The following is a 25846-nucleotide window of genomic DNA, read 5'->3' on the forward strand; positions in this document are numbered from 1 at the left end:
GGTCATTTTGGATTTGAATTTAGAACTAGTATTAGCAGTGGAATTTACTTTCTTTCAATAGGCTAATATAATTGAGACTGTGCATTAGCCAGCTGGATGATTATTTTTAACTACCATTTCCTGAGTTCCCCACTATGTGCTAGGCCTGTGCTGGCAATTTGAAGTTTATTACAGCCTGTGGAGTAAATTATGGTTGTCTTTGTTTTATGGATGAGGGAATTAAGACTAAGAGAAGCCATGGTCCCAAGGTCACATAACAGAGTCCTGTTTCAGACTCCCAAGCCTATTCTTTTTTTTTTTTTTAACATTACATATGAAGGATCTACAGGCAGTTCCTCTGATTACTTATTTCTGATTTCAATTATATATAAATGTTCCCTCCCTAATATTTAGAATACCTTCTCAAAATTGTGGAATTACCATGAAATCCATCCAGCGAATGAAAATGCAGAGCTACCTTTAGGGAAAGATAATGGAACATGGACTTGACTTAAATATTTGTTAGTGCTTTTAAATCTTAGCTGTTGGTAGAATGCTGCATAAAATGCCCAAAAGGATGGTCCTGCCACCTCTTTTTCTATGAAAAAAATTGTAAGATGAGAGACTGATTGAAAATTAACCCATAAATCAAATATGCCTTAGTGGTGAGTGATAGAATTTTCCTACTCTATTCTGTTTGGTTCCTGCAGTCAAGATGTAGAATATAGATTAGTGTGGTCGGCCAAGTTTATCATGCAGAAAATATTAATTAATTTTTTAAAATTAATCTTCTTTCCTGATTATAAAACTAATGGGGATTAAGCTTTATATCTGGCTTTTTACTAACAAAATGTGAATGTGTTTTCGTGTCACTAAATAGTCCTTAGTAATATTTCTTTAGAGTCCCTAGCCTTCCATTTCATGTGGATCAATGCAATCTATATGATTTTTTTTTTTCTAATTTTGAACAGATTGTTTGTTCCACAATATAAAAACACAGTGATAAACATTCTGGCACATACATCTTTGTTTTCATTTCTGATCGTTTCCTTAGCATTAGTTCTGAAAAGCAAAAGAAGTGGATTATTTTGTATGCACATGATATCGGTGTACAATTTGGAAACCATCTTTTCGTAATTTGTTTTTCTCTTCTTCGACAGTGGTGTTCTTGAGGGTGAGGGCTGTTCTTTGTGTAATGGTGAATGGGAAATTGTGCCGCCCTGGCTAACCTTTCCTTCAGAGCTGCTCCTACCTGCCGTGACTATGGTTACCAAATTTCTCCAGAAAGAGATGCATGAAAACGTTAAGTCTCTTAAGGACTAGATGCAAGTAATACAGTTTACTTAATAATTCAAGGGTCTCAATTATTGAAACCCAGTCTAAACTTTATAATACAGACTTTATATAACACTTTTTCCATTGAATTAAACATCTTAATCAGCTTTCTAACCTATGAGGGAAAAATCCTATCATACATCATCTTTTTATTTGGATGGTTATGATTTGTAGTTGGCTATAGCCATGTTCCAATCAATTATGCCATCTATTTTACTTTACTGTTAATTGAAGAATTCCATGTAATATATGTGCATTTAATAGTTTCCTCTCCAGACTTCTTGACTTTTTGGTACAATACATGAGAATAGTTATATTTGAATGCTTCTACAATATTAAGCATCTCTCATATTTGCTTGTGTTTTGCAAATGTCTTGGTTATCTTTTGGGGTTTTAGTCACTGGAGTTTTCTATTATTGCTTGATTATGATAACATTACCATAAAATTATAGTATGTCAGTTAAAGAAGTTGAGATTCAAATCCTGGAGGGTAGTACTTGGAGAGAATTTTATTAATTAGGACTGGCACATACTGATGGAACAATTTAGTTGTTGTGGTTTGCCAAGCAGTGTTTCTTAGAATTTGTCCAACTGTCAGCTGAGAGGAGTTTTTGTCAGTTGCCTTGTTCAGTAACACAAAGAAGTACCTGTTTTTTTTTTTTTTTTTAATTTTTTTTATTTTTTGACAGGCAGAGTGGACAGTGAGAGAGAGAGACAGAGAGAAAGGTCTTCCTTTTGCCGTTGGTTTACCCTCCAATGGCCGCCGCGGCCGGCGCGCTGCGGCCGGTGCACCGCGCTGATCCGATGGCAGGAGCCAGGAGCCAGGTGCTTTTCCTGGTCTCCCATGGGGTGCAGGGCCCAAGCACCTGGGCCATCCTCCACTGCACTCCCTGGCCACAGCAGAGAGCTGGCCTGGAAGAGGGGCAACCGGGACAGAATCCGGCGCCCCAACCGGGACTAGAACCCGGTGTGCCGGCGCCGCTAGGTGGAGGATTAGCCTAGTGAGCCGCGGCGCCGGCCCAGAAGTACCTGTTTGGAATAAATAAAAATAATAAAAATCATCTGATCCATTACTCTTAAAATACAGGGTTTGTTGTTGGTGGTGTTGGTTTTAAAGATTTATTTTAATTATTTGAAAGAGTTGCAGAGAGAGGGAGAGAAAGAGAATGGAGAGATCTTCCATCTGCTGGTACACTCCCCAAATGGCTGCAACTACAGGACTGGGCCAGGCTGAAGCCAGGAGCCTGGAACTCCATCCAGGTTTCCCTCATGGCTGCAGGGGCCCAAGTGGTTGAGCCATCCTCCACTGCTCTCCCAGGGGCATTAGCATGGAGCTGGATTGGAAGTGGAGCAGCCAGCAGGTGCTCATATTGGATGCCAGCGTTGCAGGCAGCAGCTTAGCCTTCTGTGCCACAATGCTAGCACCTTTAATCAGATTTTTAACTAATGGGTCATTTTGAATAAGGATCCAAATAAGATTGATATATTGGATTAGTCAAAATTTTATGTTAAAGGCAGTGAAAGACAGAGCACCCATCTACTGATTTTCTCCCTAAATAACCACAACAGCTGGAGTTAGGCTAGGACTGAAGCTGGGAGCCAGGAGCTCAAATTTATATTTCTCACCTGGTGGCAGGAACCTAATCACTTAAACTGTCACCACTGCCTCCTAGGGTCTGCATTGACAGGGAAATGGAGTCAGGAATTGAACTCCCTTGGCCCTCTGATACAGGTTTTAGGCATCCTTAGCTGCTAGTCCGAACATCCTGCTCTCAAGTCTTTGCTTTATTTAAGGTTTACTTATTTGTTTGAAAGGCAGAGTTACAGAGAGAAAGGGACAGACAGAGATCTTACATCTGCTGGTTCATTCCCCTGGCTGCAAGGGCCAGGGCTGGACCAGGTTGAAGCCAGGATCCAGGAGCTTCATCTGGGTCTCCTACACGGGTGGCAGGGGCCCAAGCACTGGACCATCATATGCTGTATTTCCAGGCAACTAGTAGGGAGCTAGATTAGAAGTGGAGCAGATGAGCCTTGAATTGGTGCTCATATGGAATGCCAGCATCACAGGCAACTTAACCAACTGCCCCACAATGCTGGCCCCAAGTCTGTTCATTTTAATGGTGGTGTGTTTTAGAATGGCTATTTATGTAAGTGAGTTTTATATACAGTAGGGACTGGCTACACTTTTCCCTTTGCACCTAAGTCAACAGGGTAAAGGATGAAGTTATAGGAATGGAGATTAGCAGAGGTCTGTTACTTGGTATGATCTTTTTTTCTCTCTCTCTCTTTTCAAGATTTATTTGAAAGAGTAACAGAGAGACAGAGATCGTCTGTCCCCTGGTTTACTCCTCAAATGGCCACAACAGCCAGGGCTAGGCCAGGCTGAAACCAGGGACTCCATTCTGGTCTCCCACATGGATAACAAGGGCCCAAGTACTTGGGCCATCATCTGCTGCCTTCCCAGGGGCAATAGGAGGAAGCTGGATCAGAGGCTGAAACTGGCAGTCCAGTGTGGGATTCCTAGATGGCGTTCTGTTGTCGTAAGCACCATTATAAGCTGTTGTGCCACAATGCTGGCCTCTCGGTGTGATCTTTATGGCTTAATCTCCATGCCTCAGTTTATTCATCACTCATATAGTTAATAATACTCTTTCTATCACAAGTTATTACTTTGAGGTTAAGCAGTTTTAGTTAATTTTTAACAAACCATTATCTCCAGTTCTCTGTGTTATCTGTACCTGCTGGGAATAGGATTCATCTCTCTAAAATTTGGCCTTGTTTGATTTTCTGTGCAGCCTTGGCTTTTTCAAATCACAACTAGCCAGTCTTTCTTCCTCCTCTTGGAAGTCTCAACAGTATTATCTCCCGGTGTTTAACGAGGTCTAGGTAGAAAATAGCGTATCTGTTATTCGGTTGCATATAATACTAAATTAGGGACCTGTACTGTATCCAAAGAGATTTATAGTACAAAAGATTCTGTAAGCAACTTAACTGTAATTGCACATTTATGCTAGATAAATAATTGTACTTAATTTACTTAAGCAATTATAGCTCTACTGAAAGTACACTTTGTCCTGATTTCAGTTTATCTGTTGATTGTCATCACGTTACCACAACACCTTTGAGAATGATTCTGGGTTCGCTTGCCTGAACTGTGGTGTTTAAATATTAGTGGAGGCAGTAAGTACCCTACTGAATCAATGCAACGGAGCACAACACATCTAGCTTAATATCTGAGTTAGAAAAAAATGACAACAGATGCAGGAAAACAGCACTTTGGAAGTGTAGGTTTTGTAAGTACAGCTATCACAGTATTTGTAAATATGATGTCACTGTTTAATGGCTTCATGGAATTGTGATTGGACATTTTAATAGGCCATGATTTTATTTAATGTTGTATTTTGGTGTTATTTTGTTTTAGGTCACTTATGAAGCATACAACTGAATGTGGTTTATTCAATATGAAAGCATCTTTTGACTGGTGAGTTTAACCTGTACATGTTCATTGTTTTTATTTTTTGCTAGAGATTTATTTATTTATTTGAAACACAGAGGTACAGAGAGAGGAGAGACAAAAGTCTTCCATCCACTGATTCACTCCATAATAGCCGGGACTGGGCCAGGCCAAAGCCAGGAGCCAGGAGCTTCTTCTGGGTCTCCCACGTGGTTGCTGGGGCCCAAGTGGGCCATCTTCTGTTGCTTTCCCAGGAGCGTTAGGAGGGAGTTGGATCAGAAGCAGAGCAGCTGGGACTTGAACCAGTATCCATATGTGATGCTGGCATTGCAGACAGTAGCTTACCCCACTGTGCCACAGTACCAGCCCCTCATATTCGTTGTTATTGTTGACATATTTAGACATTTCTACCATCTTATTTATTATTTCTATTTATAACATTTTTCTACTCCTTTTGCGCTATATATTGTTTTCTTTATGTCTTGCTAGCTGGATCATACGATAGTTCTATTTTTAGTTCTCTGAGAAACCTCCATGTTGTTTTCCTTGATGGTTGTACTAATTTACATTTCCCCTAATAGTGTACAGGGTTTCTAATTTCTCCACATCCTCACCAACATTTATTTTTTCTTTCTTTCTTGTTGTTTTTTAAAATATTGACCACCCTAGCAGCTGTAAGGCAATATATCATTGTGGCTTTGATTTACATTATTACTCTTATTATCAGTTATGTTGAGCACTTTCATGTGCCTGGTGGCCATTTGTATATCTTTGGAGAAATGTCTTTTAAAGAGCTTTGCCTACTTATTTGCTTTTTTGTTATCAAGTTGAGTTTTATATGTATGTATACTATTTACTATTATATACATTTATTACTATATCAATGTTGGATATTAACCTGTCATCCGATATGTAGTTTGCAGATATTTTCTCCCATTCTGTGGATTTTCACTCTGTTGATTGTATCCTTTTTAAGTTTTTAAAGTCCCATTTGTCTGTTTTTGCTTCTGCTATTTGTACTTCATGATATCTGTTTTCTTCTAGTTTTATAGTTTCAGGTGTTATCTTCAGATCTTTAATCTGTTTTAATTTTATATTGTATAAGGTCCAGATTTCTATTTTTGTGTCTGCTGATGCAGCTCATGGTAATTTTGGTTTGAGGACTTATGTTAGATAAGTTTTCCCCCTTTTGTGTGGTTTTGAAGTTTAGCCTATCTGGCTGACATAGTTCAACGTCAATTGTTTTACTAGAGATTTGGGTTTACTTTTTTTTTTTTAATATTTTAAAAATTTATTTGAAAGTCAGAGTTACACAGAGAGAGGAAAGAGAAGTATTCAATCTGTTGTTTCACTCCTTAGTTGGCTGCACTGGCCGGAGCTATGCCGATCTGAAGCCAGGAGCCAGGAGCTTCTTCTGGGTCTTCCATGTGGGTGCAGGGGTCCAAGGACTTGGGCCATCTTCTACTGCCTTCCCAGGCTGTAGCAGAGAGCTGGATAAGAAGTGGAGGAGCCAGTTCTCAAACTGGCACCCATTTGGGATGCTGGTGCTTCAGGCTGGGGCTTTAACCCTGTGTCACAGTGCCAGCCCCTTGGGTTTACTTTGAATATCCCAATTCTGAACCATGGGGTACTTCACAAAGTTCATGGAAAATGGAATTAAAAATGTGAGTTGGGGCTGGCGTTGTAACATAGTAGGTTAAACCTCTGCCTGCAGCACCAGCATCCCATATGGATGCCAGTTCGAGTCCCAGCTGCTCCACTTCCAATCCAGCTCCCTGCTCATGTGCCTGGGAAAGCAGCGAAGATGGACCAAGTGCTTAGGCTCCTGCACCCAGGTGGGAGACCCAGAAGAAGCTCTGAGCTCCTGACTTCAGCTTGACCTAGCGCTGGTTGTTGTGGACATTTGGGGAGTGAACCAGTGGGTGGAAGACCTCTCTTTCTCTGTCCCCTCTATCTACTCTCTGTAACTCTTTCAATTAAATAAAAAATAAGTGTAAAAAAAAAATTGAGTTTATTTTGATGCAAAAATTTTTTGTGCAGTTTTTTCATGATTTGTGAAAAATGTATATTATGAAGAAACTACATAGATTTCAAACAATTTTTTACCTAAAATATAGACTACTACTTTATATGTATAATTATAAATTATATAAATACGTATAATTTATTTGGACAGCAGAATGGCAGAGGGAGAGAGAGAGAGAAAAGATAGAGAGATCTTCTACCTATTGGCTTATTCCCCAGATGTCTGTAACAGCCAGTGCTGGGCCAGGCCAAAGCCAGGAGCCTGGAACTCCATCCAGGTTTCCCATGTGGGTGGCAGGAACCTGTCCTTGAGCCATCACCTGCTGCCTCCCAGGGTGTATATTAGCAGTAAGCTGGATTGGAAGCAGAGGCAGGACTTGAAGCCAGGTGCTCTGATACTGGGTACATGGATCTCAGCCAGCAGTTTAACTGCTGCACCACAGTGCCTACCCTCCTACTTTTAATCCCCTGTTCTGTGAACTTTTTGAAGTATTTTTGTGTGTATTCCATGTGTGAATGTAGGCTCAGGGCAGCTCTGCTCCCTCCATAAGCTACAGGTTGCTGTTGCGAGGTACAGTTTTTGGCCCAGTTCTGGCAAGGAGTCTGTTTCCAGTCTTTTGCTCCTTACATGGCATAGTAGACTCTAGAGCTTTTGGAATGTTGGCCACATTGTTTTCAGTCTGTTTTCTTTTCCTGCAGGCTGCATGACTTTAGTGCCCAATTAGTTGTATCTAGTTTATTACAGATCCTTCTAGATGGCTTTGATGGGTTTGTAAGTGTGTAAGCATGTGCTTACTTCCCTCTAATTTGTATATAGAAGTTAGCATGCCATATAGCCTGTTCTATATTTTGCTTTCCTTTTTTACCAAGAAGGTTGAAGGTATTTCTATTTGATAAATCAGGAAGCTTGTGAAAGAACTCTTGGTTTCTTTGTTAAAGAAACATACTGATGGGGCTGGTGCTGTGGCATAGTAGGTTAATCCTCTGCCTGTGGCACCGGCATCCCATATGGGCACCGGGTTCTAGTCCCGGTTGCTCCTCTTCCAGTCCAGCTCTCTGCTGTGGCCTGGGAGTGCAGTGGAGGATGGCCCAAGTGCTTGGGCCCTGCACCCCATGGGAGACCAGGAGGAGGCACCTGGCTCCTGGCTTCGGATCGGCATAGTTCTGGCCATTGCGGCTACCTGGGGAGTGAACCAATGGAAGAAGACCTTTCTCTCTGAATCTCCCTCTCACTGCCTGTAACTCTATCTCTCAAAATAAATAAATAAATAACTAAATCTTAAAAAAAAAAAAAAAAAAAGAGACAGACTGATTTCATATATTTCAAACTCTACATAGTTTATTTTCTTTACAACAGGCAGGGACCTTTCCTACCTTTGAATTTTTTTTAAAAAGATTTATTTTGTTTATTTGAAAGGCAGATTTACAGAGAGAGGGAGAGACAGAAGTTTTCCATCCACTGGTTTATTCCCCACATGGCTGCAATGGCCAGAAGCTAGGAGCTTCTTCCGGGTCTCCCACATGGATACAGGGGCCCAAACACTTGGGCCATCTTCTACTGCTTTCTCAGGCCATAGCAGAGAGCTGGATTGGAAGTGGAGCAGCTGGGACTCCAACTGGCACCCATATGGGATGCCAGCATCACAGGTGGTAGTTTTACCCACAATGCCATGACACCAGCCCCACCTTTGGATTTTTATGTTGTTTTCCATATATACTTTTTAAAAAGATTTATTTATTTACTTGAGAAACAACAGTTAGTGAGAGAGGGAGAGAGAAAGACAGGTCTTCCATCCATGGGTTCACTCTTCACATGGCTGCAATGGCCAGAGCTGAGCCAATTCAAAGCCAGGAGCCAGGAGCTTCTTCAAGGTCTCCCACGCAGGTGCAGGGGCCTAAGCACTTGGGCCATCTTCCACTGCTTTCCCAGGCCATCAGCAGGGAGCTAGATTGGAAGTGGAGTAGCTGGGATTTGAACCAGCGCCCATGTGAGATGCCAGTGCTGCAGGTGGATGCTTAACCTACTATACCACAGTGCTAGCCCCTTCCACATATAATTTAAAATAGTCTCATTTTCTCTGATGCAGAGATTCATCAGTTATGTAATTGTAATTGTAATAACCTTAACTTCCCCATCCTCAATGGCCGCAATGGCCAGAGGTGTGGTCCATCTGAAGCCAGGAGCCAGGAGCTTCTTCTGGGTCTCCCACGAAGGTGCAGGGACCCAAATACTTGGGCCATCTTCTGCTTTCCTAGGCCATCAGCAGAGAGCTGGATCAGAAGTGGAGCAGCTGGGACTTGAACTGGCACCCATATGGGATGATGGCACTGCAGGCGGTGGCCTTACCTACTACGGCCGTATCTTCTTTAAATGTTAACCTTTCTTTAAATTAAATGAATGTTTGTAGATTCCTGAGAGCTGTATGCTTCCATGTCCTCTTTTTTGGACTGTTTAAAAATTTTTAATGGTAGCGAGCACTTAGATCCCATTTGCCATGTACCAGTAGTATATATAGAAGCAAAGTGGAAGAAAAGTGTAGAGGCATAATAGGAGTTCTAGTTGCTAAGAAACATGAAAGGGTGTTCAGTTTGCAGCGTTCCTCGGGCACTGCTGCACTTCTTTCAGCGGTTTGGGATGCGGTGTGAAATAGCTTAGGGTGAGCTCTGCTAGCATTTTCAGCATTTAAGCTCCTGCAGTCTCAAGTAAGTAGATTATTTCTTTGAGAACTTTTAAAAAAGTCTCAGTTCACTAATTTCAGGGTTGTCTAGGACTTTATCCAATGTGGGAAACATTTAACCTAAAATAACAATGACTAGTTTTTGAGTGACTGCTTTTTTTTCAAGTGCTGTAATAGGTGCTCTAATGATAGTTTACATTTACTGAGTTCTTATTATGTGCCAGGTGCTACTTTTCCCCATACTAATTTAATCATAATAAGCCTATGAGGAAAGTGCTATTCTTCTCATTTTACAGGTCATATAAGTAGGGTACCTTGACGTTGAGTAGCTTGTTTGGAGTTACAGAATCTGAAAGTGAAAGTTGGGCCCTGGAGTTATATTCTGAATCACTGCATCAAACATGTTTTTTCCATGTTCCTTTGAGGATTCAAAAAGTTTCTGGAAAATGGAATTAAAAGATGAGTTTATTTTGGTGCAAAAAATGTTATATTTGTGTATACAAGAGATCTTCAAAAAGTTCATGTGTATTTTGAAAAAACTGCGGGGCTGGTGTTGTGATATAGTAGGTAAAGCTGCTGACTATGATGTCAGCATCCCATATGGGTGCCCGTTTTGTGTCTTGGCTGCTCCACTTCTGATCCAGCTCCTTGCTTGGGAAAAGCAGCAGAGAATAACCCAAATACTTTGGCCCCTGCCACCCATGTGGGAGAACCTCAAGAAGTGCCTAGCTTCAGTTTGGCCCAACCCTGGCCATTGTGGCCATCCGGGCGATGAACCAGCAGATGGAAGATCTCTCTCCCTCGCCCATGCCATCACCGTCACCTTCTCCCTCGCTCTCGCTCTTTCTGTCCCTTTCTCCATGTAATTCTTTCAAATAAATGTCTTTTTTTAAAGATTTATTTTATTTTTTAGTGAAAGAGTTATAGAGGGAGAGGTGAGGGCGAGGGGTGAGAGAGAGAGAGCAGTCTTTCATTTGCTGGTTCACTCCCAAATGACTACAACGGCCAGGCCTGGTCCATACTGAAGCCAGGAGCCAGGAGCTTCATCTGGGTCTCCCACTTGGGTACAGGGTTCCAAAGACTGGGGCCATCCTCCCCTGCTTTCCCAGGCGCATTAACAGGGAGCTGGATGGGAAGTGGAGCAGCTGGGACTGGAACCAGTGCTGCAGGCAGCAGCTTTACCTACTACACTACAGCGCCAGCCCCAAGTAAATCTTTTTTTTTTTTTAAAGAAAAAACTGCATGGATTTCAAAATATTTTTATACCATAATAAATAACTCCTAATTCTATTTTCTCATAAACTTTTTAAAGTACACTTGTACATAGATAGGGAAACAGGCTTAGAGGGAGTGTAACTTTCTCAGAATGTCTTGTTTTTGTTAACTCACTCCAAACCTCATGTTTCTATTCTATTTTTGCTTCCACTGAACCCTGATTGATAACAGGACTCTGGAAAACTGTACCATCAAACTCTTGCCCTCATGAAAGTAGGCCAGTGACTCTTTCTAAAGCTTCATCTTGGCACCCTTACTGCTTATCTCCCAGGGCCATTTCTGAGCAGTAGAGGTATCAGGAACTCCACTGAACAGCCAGTTCCAAATCCTGTCGTCAGAATCCCTGCTGCTGTTCCAAGTGGTAAGTTTTCTTATGGGCTTATTAAAACATTAATAAATGTTACCTCTTCTATCCTCTTCTGTAGAAGGAACAAAGTATGTTTTTGTGAATATGTGATTGATCGGTCTTTAGTGCTTTACCATACTGATAAATCAGAAGCAAATATATTTTCCTGGCTGGACTCTCGAGAATATTTTGCCTAACAAGATGTTTTATATTAGTTCAAAGTCTACTATTACATCTGTAATTTTATCCTTAGATCACATATTTAAGTGCTAAATGACCAAACATAAGTGGCATAAGTTTTTTTTTTTTTTTTTTTTTTTTTTTTTTTTTTTTTTTGACAGGCAGAGTGGACAGTGAGAGAGAGAGAGACAGAGAGAAAGGTCTTCCTTTGCCGTTGGTTCACCCTCCAATGGCCGCCGCGGCCAGTGTGCTGTGGCCGGCACACCGCGCTGATCCGATGGCAGGAGCCAGGAGCCAGGTGCTTTTCCTGGTCTCCCATGGGGTGCAGGGCCCAAGCACCTGGGCCATCCTCCACTGCACTCCCTGGCCACAGCAGAGGGCTGGCCTGGAAGAGGGGCAACCGGGACAGAATCCGGCGCCCTGACCGGGACTAGAACCCGGTGTGCCGGCGCCGCAAGGTGGAGGATTAGCCTATTGAGCCACGGCGCCGGCTTGAACTTTATTTTTTTAAAGAGTTTATTTATTTTTTTAAAGGCAGGGAGAGAGAATCTGAATCAGATAGAGATAGATCCTTTGCTGAGTCAGTTCCCAAATGCCCACAGCAGCGAGGTCGAAGCCAGGAACTCAGAATTCAGTCTCGATCTCCCCAGGTGTGTAGTAGTGACCTAGATACTTGAGCCATCGTTTGCTGCCCCTCATGGTTTGCATTAGCAGGAAGCTGCATTGGAAGTGGAGGAGGTGGGCCCCAAGCCTGGGCATTCTGAAATGGGGTGCAGGAGTCCCAAATGGTATCTTAACAGCTGTGCTGAATGCCCACCCCTTAACTAAATTTTAAATTTCAAATGCTTAGAATCTGATTACCATGTTAATGTAATAATTGTTGCTGAGTGTCTTTCATAAGTCTGGCTTTGCACTTTACAAGTATTCACGTAACCCTCACAACAACCCTGTAGGACAGATGCTGGAGATGAAAACATGGGGTTAGAGGAGGTGAGAAATCTGTTAGGTGACGTAGTTTGTGATTTGACAGAGACAGTTTTCACACATGTATCTGTCTGGAACCTTTCACTTTTCTCATAACACTAACTGGTTACCTGTGGGATTTGAATTTTGGCCATGTAGAAGGTAAACAGTTTTCAGATGCTAAAGAGAAAAATCTAAAGGGTACGGTTATACTTGTTTGTGCATTGTAGATAATTATAGAATTGTACTTAAATATATTGAATTACAGTTTTATTTTTTGTTTTCAGGTAACAGAAGCATATTATTTTATTTAAAGGAAATGAGTGTGACTAGTATTGCATTAAGAGTTGAAACCTGGCTTTTAGCTACATGGCATGTTAAAGTGCCTCTGATGTGGCTGGAAGCTTGTATTAACTGGATCCAAGAAGAAAACAGTAATGTCAGTTTGAGTCAGGCACAAATGAATAAACAAGTGTTTGAACAATGGCTACTTACGGATCTGAGAGATTTAGAGCATCCTCTTTTACCTGATGGTATTTTAGAAGTTCCAAAAGGAGAACTGAATGGATTTTATGCTCTTCAGATTAACTCCTTGGTTGATGTGAGCCAACCTGCATATTCCCAGATACAGAAGCTGAGAGGAAAGAATACAGCAAACGATCTAGTTACAGCTGAAACACAAGTAACCCAAAAACCTTGGGAAGCAAAACCTTCACGAATGTTGATGCTACAGCTAACTGATGGAATTGTACAAATGCAGGGAATGGAGTATCAGACTATTCCAGCTCTTCATAGTAATCTTTCTCCAGGTACAAAAATTTTGATTCATGGAAACATTTCTTTCCGTCTTGGTGTTCTCTTATTGAAACCAGAGAATGTGAAGGTGTTAGGAGGTGAAGTCGATGCTCTGTTAGAAGAATATGCCCAAGAAACAGTACTTGCAAGATTACTTGGGGAACCTGATCCCGCAGTTGCAGTCATCCCAGTTAATTCAAACCAGAACATCCCCAGAGCTACAGATAATCTGGATCCTGCCTTAGGACCTTCTGATGAAGAACTCTTGGCAAGTCTTGATGAGAATGATGAGCTTGCAGGAAATCATATCACCTCCTTGGAAAGATGTTTCAACTCAGGTAGTTCTTCAAATATTATTCCCATGGGACAGTCAAGTCTTGAACCAAAATCAAAGGAGCAACCACCAAAGCAGTCTATGCGTTTCACTGATGAGGAATTAGATGACTTTTCATTGGAAGAGGCCTTGCTTTTAGAAGAAACTGTCCAGAAAGAACAGATGGAAACTGAAGAATTGCAGCTGTTGGCTTTAAACAGAAACACAGATAGAAGTACAGAGAGGGTTTCACATAAACCTAATACTGCTAATAATTTTTCTTTGATTTGCAAAAATGGAAACAATAGCTGGAATGAAAAAAATTTATCTGAACAAATGGCTAATGAAGACGAGTCTTTTGGTTGTCCATCTTCTAGAGACCAAAGTAGTAGTAGTGTTTTTTCAGTACATCATGATGTGCCCCTGACCCAGGATTCTGCAAATAAACATGAGAACTCAGAGATAGATGATAAAACTAAGCAAACCATTAACAGTTCAGGTGGACACTCTTTGACAAATAAAATGTTAAACAGAGAGCTGCTCAACTGTGGACCGAGAAAGAGTTCACAAAGGTCTGAAGAAAATGATCATCATTTACAGACTCGTCCTTTAAGGTCATCAGTGAATAACACGGATTCCTCTCTTGCCGTGGATTTGTATTCTCCACCCTTTAGCTATTTGTCCATTTTAATGGCCAGCAAATCAAAGGAAGTTGCAACTGTGAAAGTGAAAGCCTTTATTGTAACTTTAACTGGAAATCTCTCAAGTTCTGGTGGAATTTGGAGTATAACTGCAAAGGTTTCTGATGGTACCGCATATCTAGATGTAGACTTTGTAGATGAGATACTTACTAGTCTGATAGGGTTTTCAGTACTAGAAATGAAACGGTTAAAAAAGGATCCTCTTCAATACCAAAAGTTCCTGGAAGGTTTGCAGAAATGCCAGAGAGATCTAATAGATCTGTGCTGTCTCATGACTATTTCATATAATCCTTCATCATCTAAAGCAATGGTGCTGGCGTTAGAAGATGTTAATGTGGAACACCTGGAGAGCCTGAAGAAGCGATTAAGTAAATAACTTACTAAAAATTGTATTAGAGAAAAATTCAAGACAACAAGGAAATATTTAGAATTAAGTTTGTTCAGTGTTGAAGCTTTCTGTTTGTAAAAAAGAAAAATAGCTGTTCCAATTTAATTTTGCAGTGTTTAATCATTTTGTTGTAGAAGTAGGTTTTTTTTAATAAATTAACTTTTGATACTAATTGTTCAGTGAAGAAATGTAGTGACAGATTTTTTGATCTGCCATTTAACGTAAGATAATTGCTAAAGTATTGAATTAGTGTTAATTGATGAATTGTATTGATGAAAGTTATTTATAAATAGGATGTTTACTTCTGCGTTGAGTACTCAAAATACTTGTTTATAGCCTTATTCTTAGAGAAAAAAATTAAAATCAAGTGAATCAGAATACCAGGTCTCAAGATGCAAATTGCTTTGCTAATTTTTATTTTGCTGATTGTAAATATTTGTTTGGTATGTTTAATGTAAATCTTGTTAACAAGTTACTATTTCATGATAATGTTGAATGATTTAAAAGCCTTATTTTCAAGGATAGTTTATTTTAAGTGGCTTTTTAAAAACTTGATTATTAATTTCCAGGAAACAGTTCATTTATTGGATTAAAATAAGGCATTTATCTATAAATATTAACATCTTTTTAGATATCTGTATATAAACCTTCCTTCAGTTTTGTTGTAAGTACTGAGTTTTTAAAAGGCTCTTTACAATTCTACTTTGCTGCTACAGAGTTATATTTAAAAAGCAGTTATTTTTACTTTTATCTTAAAACGTTTAAATTAAAGTGTTGAATTTTAAAATATTAAACAAATGCTTAAATAATAAAGTAAGACATTGTGTTTTTTTAAAAGATTTATTTATTTATTTGAAAGGTAGAGTTACAGAGAAGCAGAGAGAGAGAGAGAGAGAGAGCGAGAGAGAGGTCTTCCATCTGCTGGTTCACTCCCCAGATGGCTGCAATGGCCAGATCTGTGCCTATCCGAAGCCAGGAGCCAGGCACAGCTTCCCGCTCTCCCATGCGGGTGCAGGGGCCCAAACACTTGGGCCATCTTCTACTGCTTTCTCAGGCCATAGCAGAGAGCTGGATCAGAAGAGGAGCAGCCAGGACTCGAACCCGCACCCACATGGGATGCTGGCACTGCAGGCAGGGCTTTACCTGCTACACCGCAGCATTGAGCCCTGTGCTTTATTTTAATGAAAACAATGTAATATCAAACAACTGAAAGTAAGATAAACAGACATAAAATATAGAAGAAAAGATAAAAAATTACTTTCCATTTTTGTTTGAAGCATGATAATCAGAGTTCAAAGCACACGAAATATAGATATTGCTGATATATGTTCTAATAGTAGTCACATCTGTATGTGTATGTAGCTCTTTGACAACAAGAAACCTAAGTGGGATGGCATTATCTTTCATCATCTTTTTTTCTGCATGTTCCTCTGTGTTCTGTCTCTGGATGGTGCTTGAAAACTGAGATGAGGCCTTATTTCCTCTCTTGATATGCAGACACTGAAGACTGGCTGTGGTACTCTTTTTTCCACCTATCGCTCAGTGCTGTGATTTTGGTTCTGGTCTGGATTATTCCAGTGGTTTGCTAGTTGTTCTTTATCTTGCCTTTAAATCTGCAATGATGCCAGAATGATCCTTCTAAAATATTTTTTTCTTTTCATTATCAACCTTCTCCCTGCGACCTTACTGCCAAGGTGAAGTCTGAGCTCTTCTGATATGTAAGGCCTTTTGTGTTCTGGCCTCTGATTTCACTGTAGTCTCATCTTACGCCATTACTCCCTGCCTACCTCATCTGCCCATAAATTTTAGTCCTACCAGATTATCTGTAGTTTTCTAAACCCGTAAGGGAATATACTCCTCACTTTTTTTTTTTTTTTTTTAAGATTTATTTGGTTTATTTGAAAGACAGAGTTACAGAGAGAGGCAGAGACAGAGAAAGAGGTCTTCCATCTGCTGGTTCACTCCCCAGTTGGCTGCAACGGCCAGAGCTGTGCCGATCCGAAGCCAGGAGCCAGGAGCTTCCTCCAGGTTTCCCATGTGGGTGCAGGGGCCCAAGGACTTAGGCCACCTTCACTGCTATCCCAGGACACAGCAGAGAGCTGGATAGGAAGTGGAGCAGCCGGGACTGGAACCGGCCCACGTGGGATGCTGGTGCTTCAGGCCAGGGTGTTAACCCGCTGCGCCGCAGTGCTGGCCCCAACTCCTCACTTTCATACTCATGTTCAGAGTGTCCAGGCTGTGATCCTTTTGCCTCCCCAAACCCTTCATAGTTTTCCAATTCAGTTTAAGCTTTAGGTGTCCATGTGTTTCATGAATTCCTGTGCCCACTTTCATGCCCTCCAAATTAATATTGTACATAATAATACCCTGTGTGTGTGTGTGTGTGTTTTAATGCTTATTTGTTTCTCTGTTACTCTACTGCTACATTTTTGGTAGGATGATTCTTTCCTTTAGGGGGCTGTCCCATTCATTGTATGATATTTAGCAACATCCCTGGTCTCTACAGTAGCATCCTTCCAAACAGCCAAAAATCCAGACATTGGCAGATATTCCCTGGGGCGCAAGTTGAGAGCCATTGCTGTGTTGGAATATAAGCTGCCTGAGGGTATGACTGAATGATTCATTTTCTTTTTTAAAGATTTATTTTATTTGAAAAGCAGATTTGCAGAGAGAAACAGGTCTTTCATCTGCTGGTTCACGCTTCACATGGCTGCAATGGCTAGAGCTGTGCCAATTCAAAGCCAGGAGCCAGGAGCTTCTTCTGGGTCTCATGCGGGTGCAGGGACCCAAGCACTTGGGCCATCTTCCACTGCTTTCCCAGGCCATAGCTGAGAACTGGATGGGAAGTGAAGCAGCCAGGACTTGAACTGGCACCCATATGGGATTCCAGCGCTGCAGGCAGTGGCTTTACCCACTATGCCACGGCATTGACCCCAAATGATTCGTTTTTATAACTCCAGTATTTCATGAAGTCTTATTATTTCCTTACTTACTCTTTCAGTGATTTTTTATCATCTCCAATAGGATGGCACTTGAAGCCCAGATACCTCAGCATACATGGCACTAGATGAGAAAAGTCTGCCTTCTAGTAAAGGGAGAATCAGAAAACTTGGCTGACTTGACCTACATTCTGATTGGGTTGGAACAAGTTTTGTTTCCCACTTGCAAATTTGTAGCCATTGGTCTGTACTTCCATGGGCTAAGCAGACACTCAAGTTACCTGCATGATAATCTCCGAACAGATTTTAACGTAAAAAAGAATGAACTCAAGGGCACATGTAAGTAGCAAATGGGAAGGGTAAAAAATGGGCATGAACTTCAAGTCTTTGCTTTGGAACGAATCTGCTTGCAAGAAGTCAACGTTCTTCACTTTGTACATTCTGAAATCTTCCCTGGATTGGCCCGTGCTCTAATCCAGCACAGCTTGTGACTAAGTGGGCAAGTTTATCCAATTCTGGAGTTAGCAGACACCATGTGAAGCTCTCACAATCGTGGACTAAACTATGTAGTATGTCTGAGGGACACAGGAAGCCAAGACAGAACCTCTTAGTAGGGAACTGGGATTTTAAAAGCCAATGGAAATTCTAGAAATAATGTAATAGCTAAAATTAAGAAGTTAATTTTAGAGGGTGGGCCCAGGGCGTTTGGTGGAGGCTGCACACTATAGGCAATACAAGCTCTCCATCTCTGCTCAGCGATGCCAACCACCTACCTGGGAAAAGCTGGACCATAGCAAACTCACCCTGAGAAGATATTGCAGTTATAAGTATACTTCTCGAATTGTAGTCTGTACTGCAACACAAGACCTCTGGCTGTCCTGCCCACTGCTCGCTTGCGAGTGTATGGAATGGCCATTCTAAGAAGGGGTTGCCACTACAAGTGTACCCCTCATATTACAGCCTGTGTTGGCAGCAGTTGTCAGCCCCTACCTGTCTGCTTGTGGGTTGATTCCTGGCAGTGTTTTCAATAAATCTAGGTCTGCTTACTATTTGGTGAATTCTTTTTTTTTTAAGATTTATTTTTTATTTATTTGAAAGAGTTACAGAGAGGTAGAGACAGAAAGAGGTCTTCCATCTGCTGGTTCACTCCCCAGATTGGCTGGAGCTGAGCCAATCTGAAGCCAGGAACCAGGAGCTTCTACCTTCCATATGGGTGCAGGAGCGGACGGACTTGGGCCATCTTTATTGCTTTCCTGGGGCATAGCAGAGAGCTGGATGGGAAGTGGAACAGCCGGGACTCGAACTGGCTCCCATGTGGGATGTCCATGCTTCAGGCCAAGGCTTTAATCTGCTGCGTCACAGCACTGGCATTGGTGAATTCTTATCACCACTGTGCTGCTGCCCCAATCAATTGCTTCCTATGACATCAATGAGATTAACATCAGATGAAACAGCTGAAGAGACAGCTAATTTGATCATAAAAGGAAAAAAAAAATCAGATGACGAACACAGAGACAAAGGGCATAAAAAAGAACCAGAAAACAATGTAAACAGAGCAGCTAAGACTAAGCAGGGTCCCAGGAAGAGAAATAGAGATGATTAGAGTTAAGTCTTGAGAATTTTCTAAACTTAGGAAAATCATCAAGCTATACATTTCAGAAGTCCCACAAGTCTCAAGTAAAATATATTCGAAGAAAATCATACCTGTGTAAATGTTGAAAACAGAAAATCTTCAGCAGGGAGAGAGATGAGGTGTAATTTTTTTTTTTTTTTTTTGACAGGCATAGTGGACAGAGAGAGAGAGAGAGAGAGAAAGGTCTTCCTTTGCCGTTGGTTCACCCTCCAATGGCCACCGCGGCCGGTGCACCGTTCTGATCCGATGGCAGGAGCCAGGTGCTTCTCCTGGTCTCCCATGGGGTGCAGGGCCCAAGCACTTGGGCCATCCTCCACTGCACTCCCAGGCCACAGCAGAGAGCTGGCCTGGAAGAGGGGCAACCGGGACAGAATCCGGCGCCCCGACCAGGACTAGAACCTGGTGTGCTGGCGCCGCATGGCGGAGGATTAGCCTAGTGAGCCGCGGCGCCGGCGAGGTGTAATATCTTGACCAAAAATGTGGCAACTGACTTGATAGAAACAGTGGGAATCAAGATAATAGAATGGCACATCCAAAGTGATGAAATAATTGCCAACCTAGAGTCCTATAAAAAGTAAAACCCTTTTTCAAGATAGGGTACAATAGAGGAAACTAAGAAAATTTACACCAAAAAAAAAAAAAAAAATTTCTCCAACTCTACCGGAAAGAAATTGTTAAGTAGAGGGAAAATGATACTAGATGGGAACTTGGAGAGCAAGAAGGAGTGATGAGCAAAAAGAGTAAATACATGCATTAAATGAGCAGTGACTTATTTTCAAAGATTTATAGATTTATTTGAAAGGGTGGCAGAGAAAGGGAGAATTTTGTTTTTCAAATTTATTTTGAGAGGCAGAGCGACAGAGACAGGGATAGAGAGATCTTCCATTTGCTGGTTCACTCCCCAAATGGCTGCAAGGGCCTAGCCTGGGCAGAAGCCAGTAGCCTAGAACTCCATCCTGGTGTCCCCCAGAGATGGCAGGGGGCACTTGGGCCATCCTCTCCTGCTGTCCCAGGCTTATTAGCAGGGATCTGAAGGGAAGCGGAGCAGCTGAGACTCCAACTGGGGCTCTGATATGGGATGCAAGTAGGCTAAATCCTCCAATAAAGCAGCCACCATCAGGTAACAACCCAATTATATAACAGAGACACAGATCGTGCAAAGATCATGAAATAGGAAAAGTGAAGGGTTGTAGAAAGATGTATGAACACTAGCCAGTTATTTATTTATTTATTTATTTATTTTGATAGGCAGAGTAGACAGTGAGAGAGAGAGAGAGAGAGAAAGGTCTTCCTTTTTCCATTGGTTCACCCCACAATGGCCACTGCAGCTGGTGCGCTGCGGCCGGCGCAGCGCGCTGGTCCGAAGCCAGGAGGCAGGTGCTTCCCAAGGTAGAATTTTAGACAAAAGACTTAGTAAAGAGGGACAGTTGATAAGATGGCTAATTCACCCAGAAACTTACAACAATTCTGGATGCACAGAACCATAAGGAGAAATAGAGAAATCCACAATCATAGAGGAAGATTATGCACTCAAGGAGGAAAAAGTTGGAGGGATAAAAAATACAATTAAACTCGACAATCAATACATATATACTATATTCAACATGTGTATAGTGCCTTCCCCCCCCGCCATGCATATGTGGAACATTTACAGAAATTGACCGCTGGGGCCAGCACTGTGACACAGTGGGTGAAGCCGCTTGCCTGCAATACTGGCATCCCATACGGGCTCTGGTTCTAGGCTACAATGCCAGTCCTAGATTTTGAATTATGAAAACAAAATCAAAATTTATGGAGTGGAGATTAACCTGTTGTTAAAGGGAATTTTATATCTTAAATGTATCAGAAAAGAATACAGGTTAATCATTGAGCTGGGCATTTATCCCATTAAATTATAAAAAAATACAAATAAATCATAAAAAGGGAGGAAAAAATAAAAATTTAGTAGAATAGAAAGTGAATATAATGTAATTAACAAAAGCTAAGAGTTGTTTTTTGAAGACAAACACTTAGCAAGACTAGTGAAAATGTGAAGCACAAAAATTAGAAGTGAAATGGAAAAAAAAGTGAAACAGACATTACCCACTGTCCTACATATGTTAATTTTTTTTTTTTTTTTTTTTTTTTTTTTGCCAGGCAGAGTGGACAGTGAGAAAGAGAGACAGAGAGAAAGGTCTTCCTTTGCCGTTGGTTCACCCTCCAATGGCCTCTGCGGCCGGTGCACCACACTGATCTGAAGCCAGGAGCCAGGTGCTTCTCCTGGTCTCCCATGGGGTGCAGGGCCCAAGCACTTGGGCCATCCTCCACTGTACTCCCTGGCCACAGCAGAGAGCTGGCCTGGAAGAGGGGCAACCAGGACAGAATCTGGTGCCCTGACCGGGACTAGAACCCGGTGTGCTGGCGCCGCAGGTGGAGGATTAGCCTATTGAGCCGCGGTGCCGGCCCATATGTTAAATTAAAAAAAAAAAAAAAAGTTAAAAATGTTTTATATGAGAGTTGGATATAGATCGACAACTCCCATCCACTTTCTCACTCCGCAAATGCCTGCAATGGCTAGGGCTGAGTCAGGCTAAAGTTGGAAACTGGGCACTTTATGCAGGTCCTCTGAGTGGATGGCAAGGACTCAAGTACATGGCCATTATCTGCTGCTCCCCAGGGTGCACATTAGGAAAAAGCTGAATCCAGAGCAGAGCGGGTACTCAAACTGAGGCACTCCAATATGGGATGCAGGCGTCTCAACCAGCATCTTCCTGCTACACTAAATGCTGCTCCTAAAATCTTTTAAGAGGATCCGTTACGAGTAACTTCACACTGATGCATTTGGAAACTTAGATAAGGTGTCAGATATCTTAAAAGTTACAAAAGAACAAAAAAATCTAGTTCAATGATTTGTTAAAGTAATTGATCTAGGGGCCAGTGCTGTGGCGCAGTGGGTTAACGCCCTGGCCTGAAGCGCCGGCATTCCATATGGGCGCTGGTTCTAGTCCCTGCTGCTCCTCTTCCGGTCCACTGCCTGGGATAGCAGTAGAAAATGGCCCAAGCCTTGGGCCCCTGCACCTACGTGGGAGGCCTGGAAGAAGATCCTGGCTTCGGATTGGTGCAGCTCTGGCCACAATGGCCATCTGGGAACCAGTGGATGGAAGACCTCTCTCTCTGTCTCTACCTCTCTCTGTAGCTCTGTCTTTCAAATAAATAAAATAAATCTTAAAAAAAAAAAAGTAATTTATCTAATCTAATTTTGGCAAGTATGGAGATAATCAATGGGGAAATAGTCTTTTCAATAAATGGTGCTGAGGGGCTGGTGCTGTGACATAGCATGTAAAGCCGTCCATATGGCTGCTCCATTTTTTTTTTTTTTTTTTTTTTTTTTTTTGACAGGCAGAGTGGACAGTGAGAGAGAGAGACAGAGAGAGAAAGGTCTTCCTTTGCCGTTGGTTCACCCTCCAATGGCCGCCGCTGCAGCCGGCGCACCGCGCTGATCCGATGGCAGGAGCCAGGATCCAGGTGCTTTTCCTGGTCTCCCATGGGGTGCAGGGCCCAAGCACCTGGGCCATCCTCCACTGCACTCCCTGGCCATAGCAGAGAGCTGGCCTGGAAGAGGGGCAACCGGGACAGAATCCGGCGCCCCGACCGGGACTAGAACCCGGTGTGCCGGCGCCGCAAGGTGGAGGATTAGCCTATTGAGCCACGGCGCCGGCCGGCTGCTCCATTTCTGATCCAGCTCTCTGCTGTGGCCTGGGAAAGCAGTGGAAGATGGCCCAAGTTCTTGGGCCCCTGCACCCACATGGGAGATCTAGAGGAGGCTCCTGGCTCCTGGGTTTGGATTGGCTCAACTCTGGCTGTTGCTGCCAATTGGAGAGTGAACTAGCAGATGGAAGACCTCTCTCTCTCTCTCTCTCTCACTTTCTCTCTGCCTCTCCTCTCTGTGTAACTCTGACTTTCAAAGAAATGAATAAATCTTTAAAAAAAAGTGCTGAGACAATATCATGCAAAAAAATGAAATTGAACTCATACTTCATGCTACATACAAAAATCAGCCACAGTGGATGAAAAGACCTAAATATAAGCGCTATACACTAAAAACTGTAGAAGAAAACAGGTGTAAACATTAGTGAATTTAGATGATACAATGGTTTCTTAAATATGACATGTAAAGCATAAATAACCAAATAAAAATTCTTAAATTGAATTTAATAAAAATTTAAATTTGTGCTTCAAATAGTAATGTCAGAGAGTAAAAAGACAACCTTCAGAATGGAAGTGTGTATTTGAAAGTTACTTCTGATAAGGGACTAGTATCCAAAATATGATTTTGTTAGGGTTCGAACAGGATTTGGCTCCCCTGAGTTATGCAGACAAGTTTAAACAAGGAAGCCTATGGTCATGGTTAATAGAGTAAAGGTAGAGGCCAGAGCCGTGGCTCACTAGGCTAATCCTCCACCTGCGGCTCTGGCACCCGGGTTCTAGTCCCGACTGGGGTGCTGGGTTCTGTCCCGGTTGCTTCTCTTCCAGTCCAGCTCTCTGCTGTGGCCCGGGAAGGCAGTGGAGGATGGCCCAAGTGCTTGGGCCCTGCACCCGCATGGGAGACCAGGAGGAAGCACCTGGCTCCTGACTTCAGATTGGCAAAGCGCACCAGTTGTAGCGGCCATTTGAGGGGTGAACCAGTGGAAGGAAGACCTTTCTCTCTGTCTCTCTCTCTCTCACTGTCTAACTCTGCCTGTCAAATAAATAAATAAAATAGAATAAAGGTAGAGGCTTGATTTATTTATGGCATCTGGGAGACGGGTCCAATTGTTGGAAGGTAGTTGTCATGAGAGAGTGGCCATTCAAGCTAAGTCTCACCTTTTGGCTCCTGTCTCTGTTTCTTGGCTTTCATGTACCCCTCTGCTTTTTTCTGGCCTCACCAGATGCCTGAACCTATGGAGCCACCCAATCTTAGACTGTGACCTCCGAAGTATAAAGAATAGGGCTGCCTCCTTCCTGAGTCGCTACTCTCAGGTGCTTTAGTTAAAGTAAGGAAAAGCTGAGGAATACATGCTTCATCACTTAATTAATTAATTATTTGACAGGCAGAGTGGACAGTGAGAGAGAGAGGTCTTTTTTTTTTTTTTTTTTTTTTTTTTTTTTTTTTGCCAGGCAGAGTGGACAGTGAGAGAGAGAAAGGTCTTCCTTTGCCGTTGGTTCACCCTCCAATGGCCGCCGCGGCCGGCGCGCTGCGGCCGGCGCACCGCGCTGATCCGATGGCAGGAGCCAGGAGCCAGGTGCTTTTCCTGGTCTCCCATGGGGTGCAGGGCCCAAGCACTTGGGCCATCCTCCACTGCACTCCCTGGCCACAGCAGAGAGCTGGCCTGGAAGAGGGGCAACCGGGACAGAATCCGGTGCCCCGACCGGGACTAGAACCCGGTGTGCTGGCGCTACAAGGCGGAGGATTAGCCTATTGAGCTGCGGCGCCGGCCCATCACTTAATTTAGAGTTATTGGTATAGACCTGTCTGTCCTTAAGTAAAAAAATTAAATATCCTTTTATTTGGTACTAAGTAGTGCATTTCAATTATCTAGTGAATATGTGCTGTAATATCAATTCATTTATAAGATCAACGGCAGCTACGGGAAGGAATTGGATGTAGACTGAACTTATTTTATTACATATTTGTTGTGGATATGAATCTTACTCTACACACTCGGGTACAAGAAATCTTATGCTTCTTTAATATTTCCTGTGAAAACACAATTTTTTAAAAAGGTAAAATCAAGGCTCACTGACAGTTACAAGGTTGAACATGTGTTACAGACTTTAACTCAAGCAACAGAGGAGCTAGACAGATGCCCTAGCTGGCTCAAAGGAGAAGTCCAACGACACAAGTGTGGATGAAGGAATGTTGTGGGATAATAAATATGTAGCCTTATGCCACTTCCTGTGCATTAATGTCACGTGAGCACTCTCCTCTTGACAGCTGATTTCAGTTAGCTTATTGCTTCCTGTCCTGACACCTCCAGCCCAGGACGTTAGCAGCTTCCTGCTGTTGCTTATCTCTGGGTTGCCTCATAGTTCCCTTTCAGACTTCTCAGCCTTTTGAACCATTTGTAGCTACTTTTCCATGTTAAATTCTTTCTGTTGAGCTACCTGCCATGAGCCTTATTTTCTGGCCAGATAGCTGACAGATAGGTTTGATTGAGAATAGCTATTATCTATATATCCACACTAGTGGTTTTATAATAGACGAGGGTTTTTCAGTATTACTTCCAGGACATACTTCCAGTACATTCACATTCAATACATGAAGTAGAAATAATGGGAAAGACAAGGAAGATTAAATATTATGTGTTGGAAGAAGGAGGTACCTTTCTCTGAAGGGAGGAGAGAACTTCCACTTTGACTATGGCCTTGTGGAAATAAGATCAAAGTCGGCGAGCTCAGGGGGCTTCCATGGCCTTGGCAACTCATCACTAGAGCCTGGGGAGATTGCTGACGCCTTAAACAAGAGTGTCAATTTGTTAAGTCAACAACAGGAGTCACTGTGCACTTACTCCCCATGTAGGATCTCTGTTCTTAGTGTGTAGTTCAATGTGAATTAATGATATGACTAGTGCTCAAGCAGTATTTGGCAATTTGTGTTCTGTGTGGGGGCAAACTGATGAAATCTTTCTTAATATATACTAAATTGATCTTCTGTATATAAAGATAATCGAAAATGAATCTTGATGTGAATGGAATGGGAGAGGGAGCCGGAGATGGGAGGGTTGTGGGTGGGTGGAAAGTTATGGGGGGAAAAAGCCATTGTAATCCATAAACTGTACTTTGGAAATTTGTATCTACTAAATTAAAAAAAAAATTACGTGTTG

General features: G+C 42.2%; 1 protein-coding gene across 7 annotated transcripts in view; it reads left to right on the forward strand.

Annotated features, from left to right (window-relative positions):
• The window catches only part of RMI1 (RecQ mediated genome instability 1), a 17563-nt gene extending 2318 nt beyond the window's left edge, over positions 1-15245 (forward strand). For 3 of the 7 annotated variants that reach the window (XM_051833755.2, XM_051833754.2, XM_051833753.2), the window contains exons 2-4: positions 4736-4795; positions 10918-11107; positions 12523-15245. In XM_051833755.2, the coding sequence (XP_051689715.1) occupies positions 12555-14420 (1866 nt within the window). In that variant the 5' untranslated portion in view covers positions 4736-4795; positions 10918-11107; positions 12523-12554 and the 3' untranslated portion in view covers positions 14421-15245. Of the gene's footprint in view, positions 1-4735; positions 4796-5684; positions 5731-8970; positions 11108-12522 lie in introns of all 7 variants that reach the window. The other 4 variants (XM_070049143.1, XM_051833757.2, XM_051833758.2 and 1 more) reach the window with 2 other exon arrangements.
• Positions 15246-25846: the final 10601 nt, after the last annotated feature.

Source organism: Oryctolagus cuniculus, chromosome 1, assembly GCF_964237555.1.
Source record: "Oryctolagus cuniculus chromosome 1, mOryCun1.1, whole genome shotgun sequence".
In the NCBI taxonomy this organism is placed as follows: Eukaryota; Metazoa; Chordata; class Mammalia; order Lagomorpha; family Leporidae; genus Oryctolagus; species Oryctolagus cuniculus.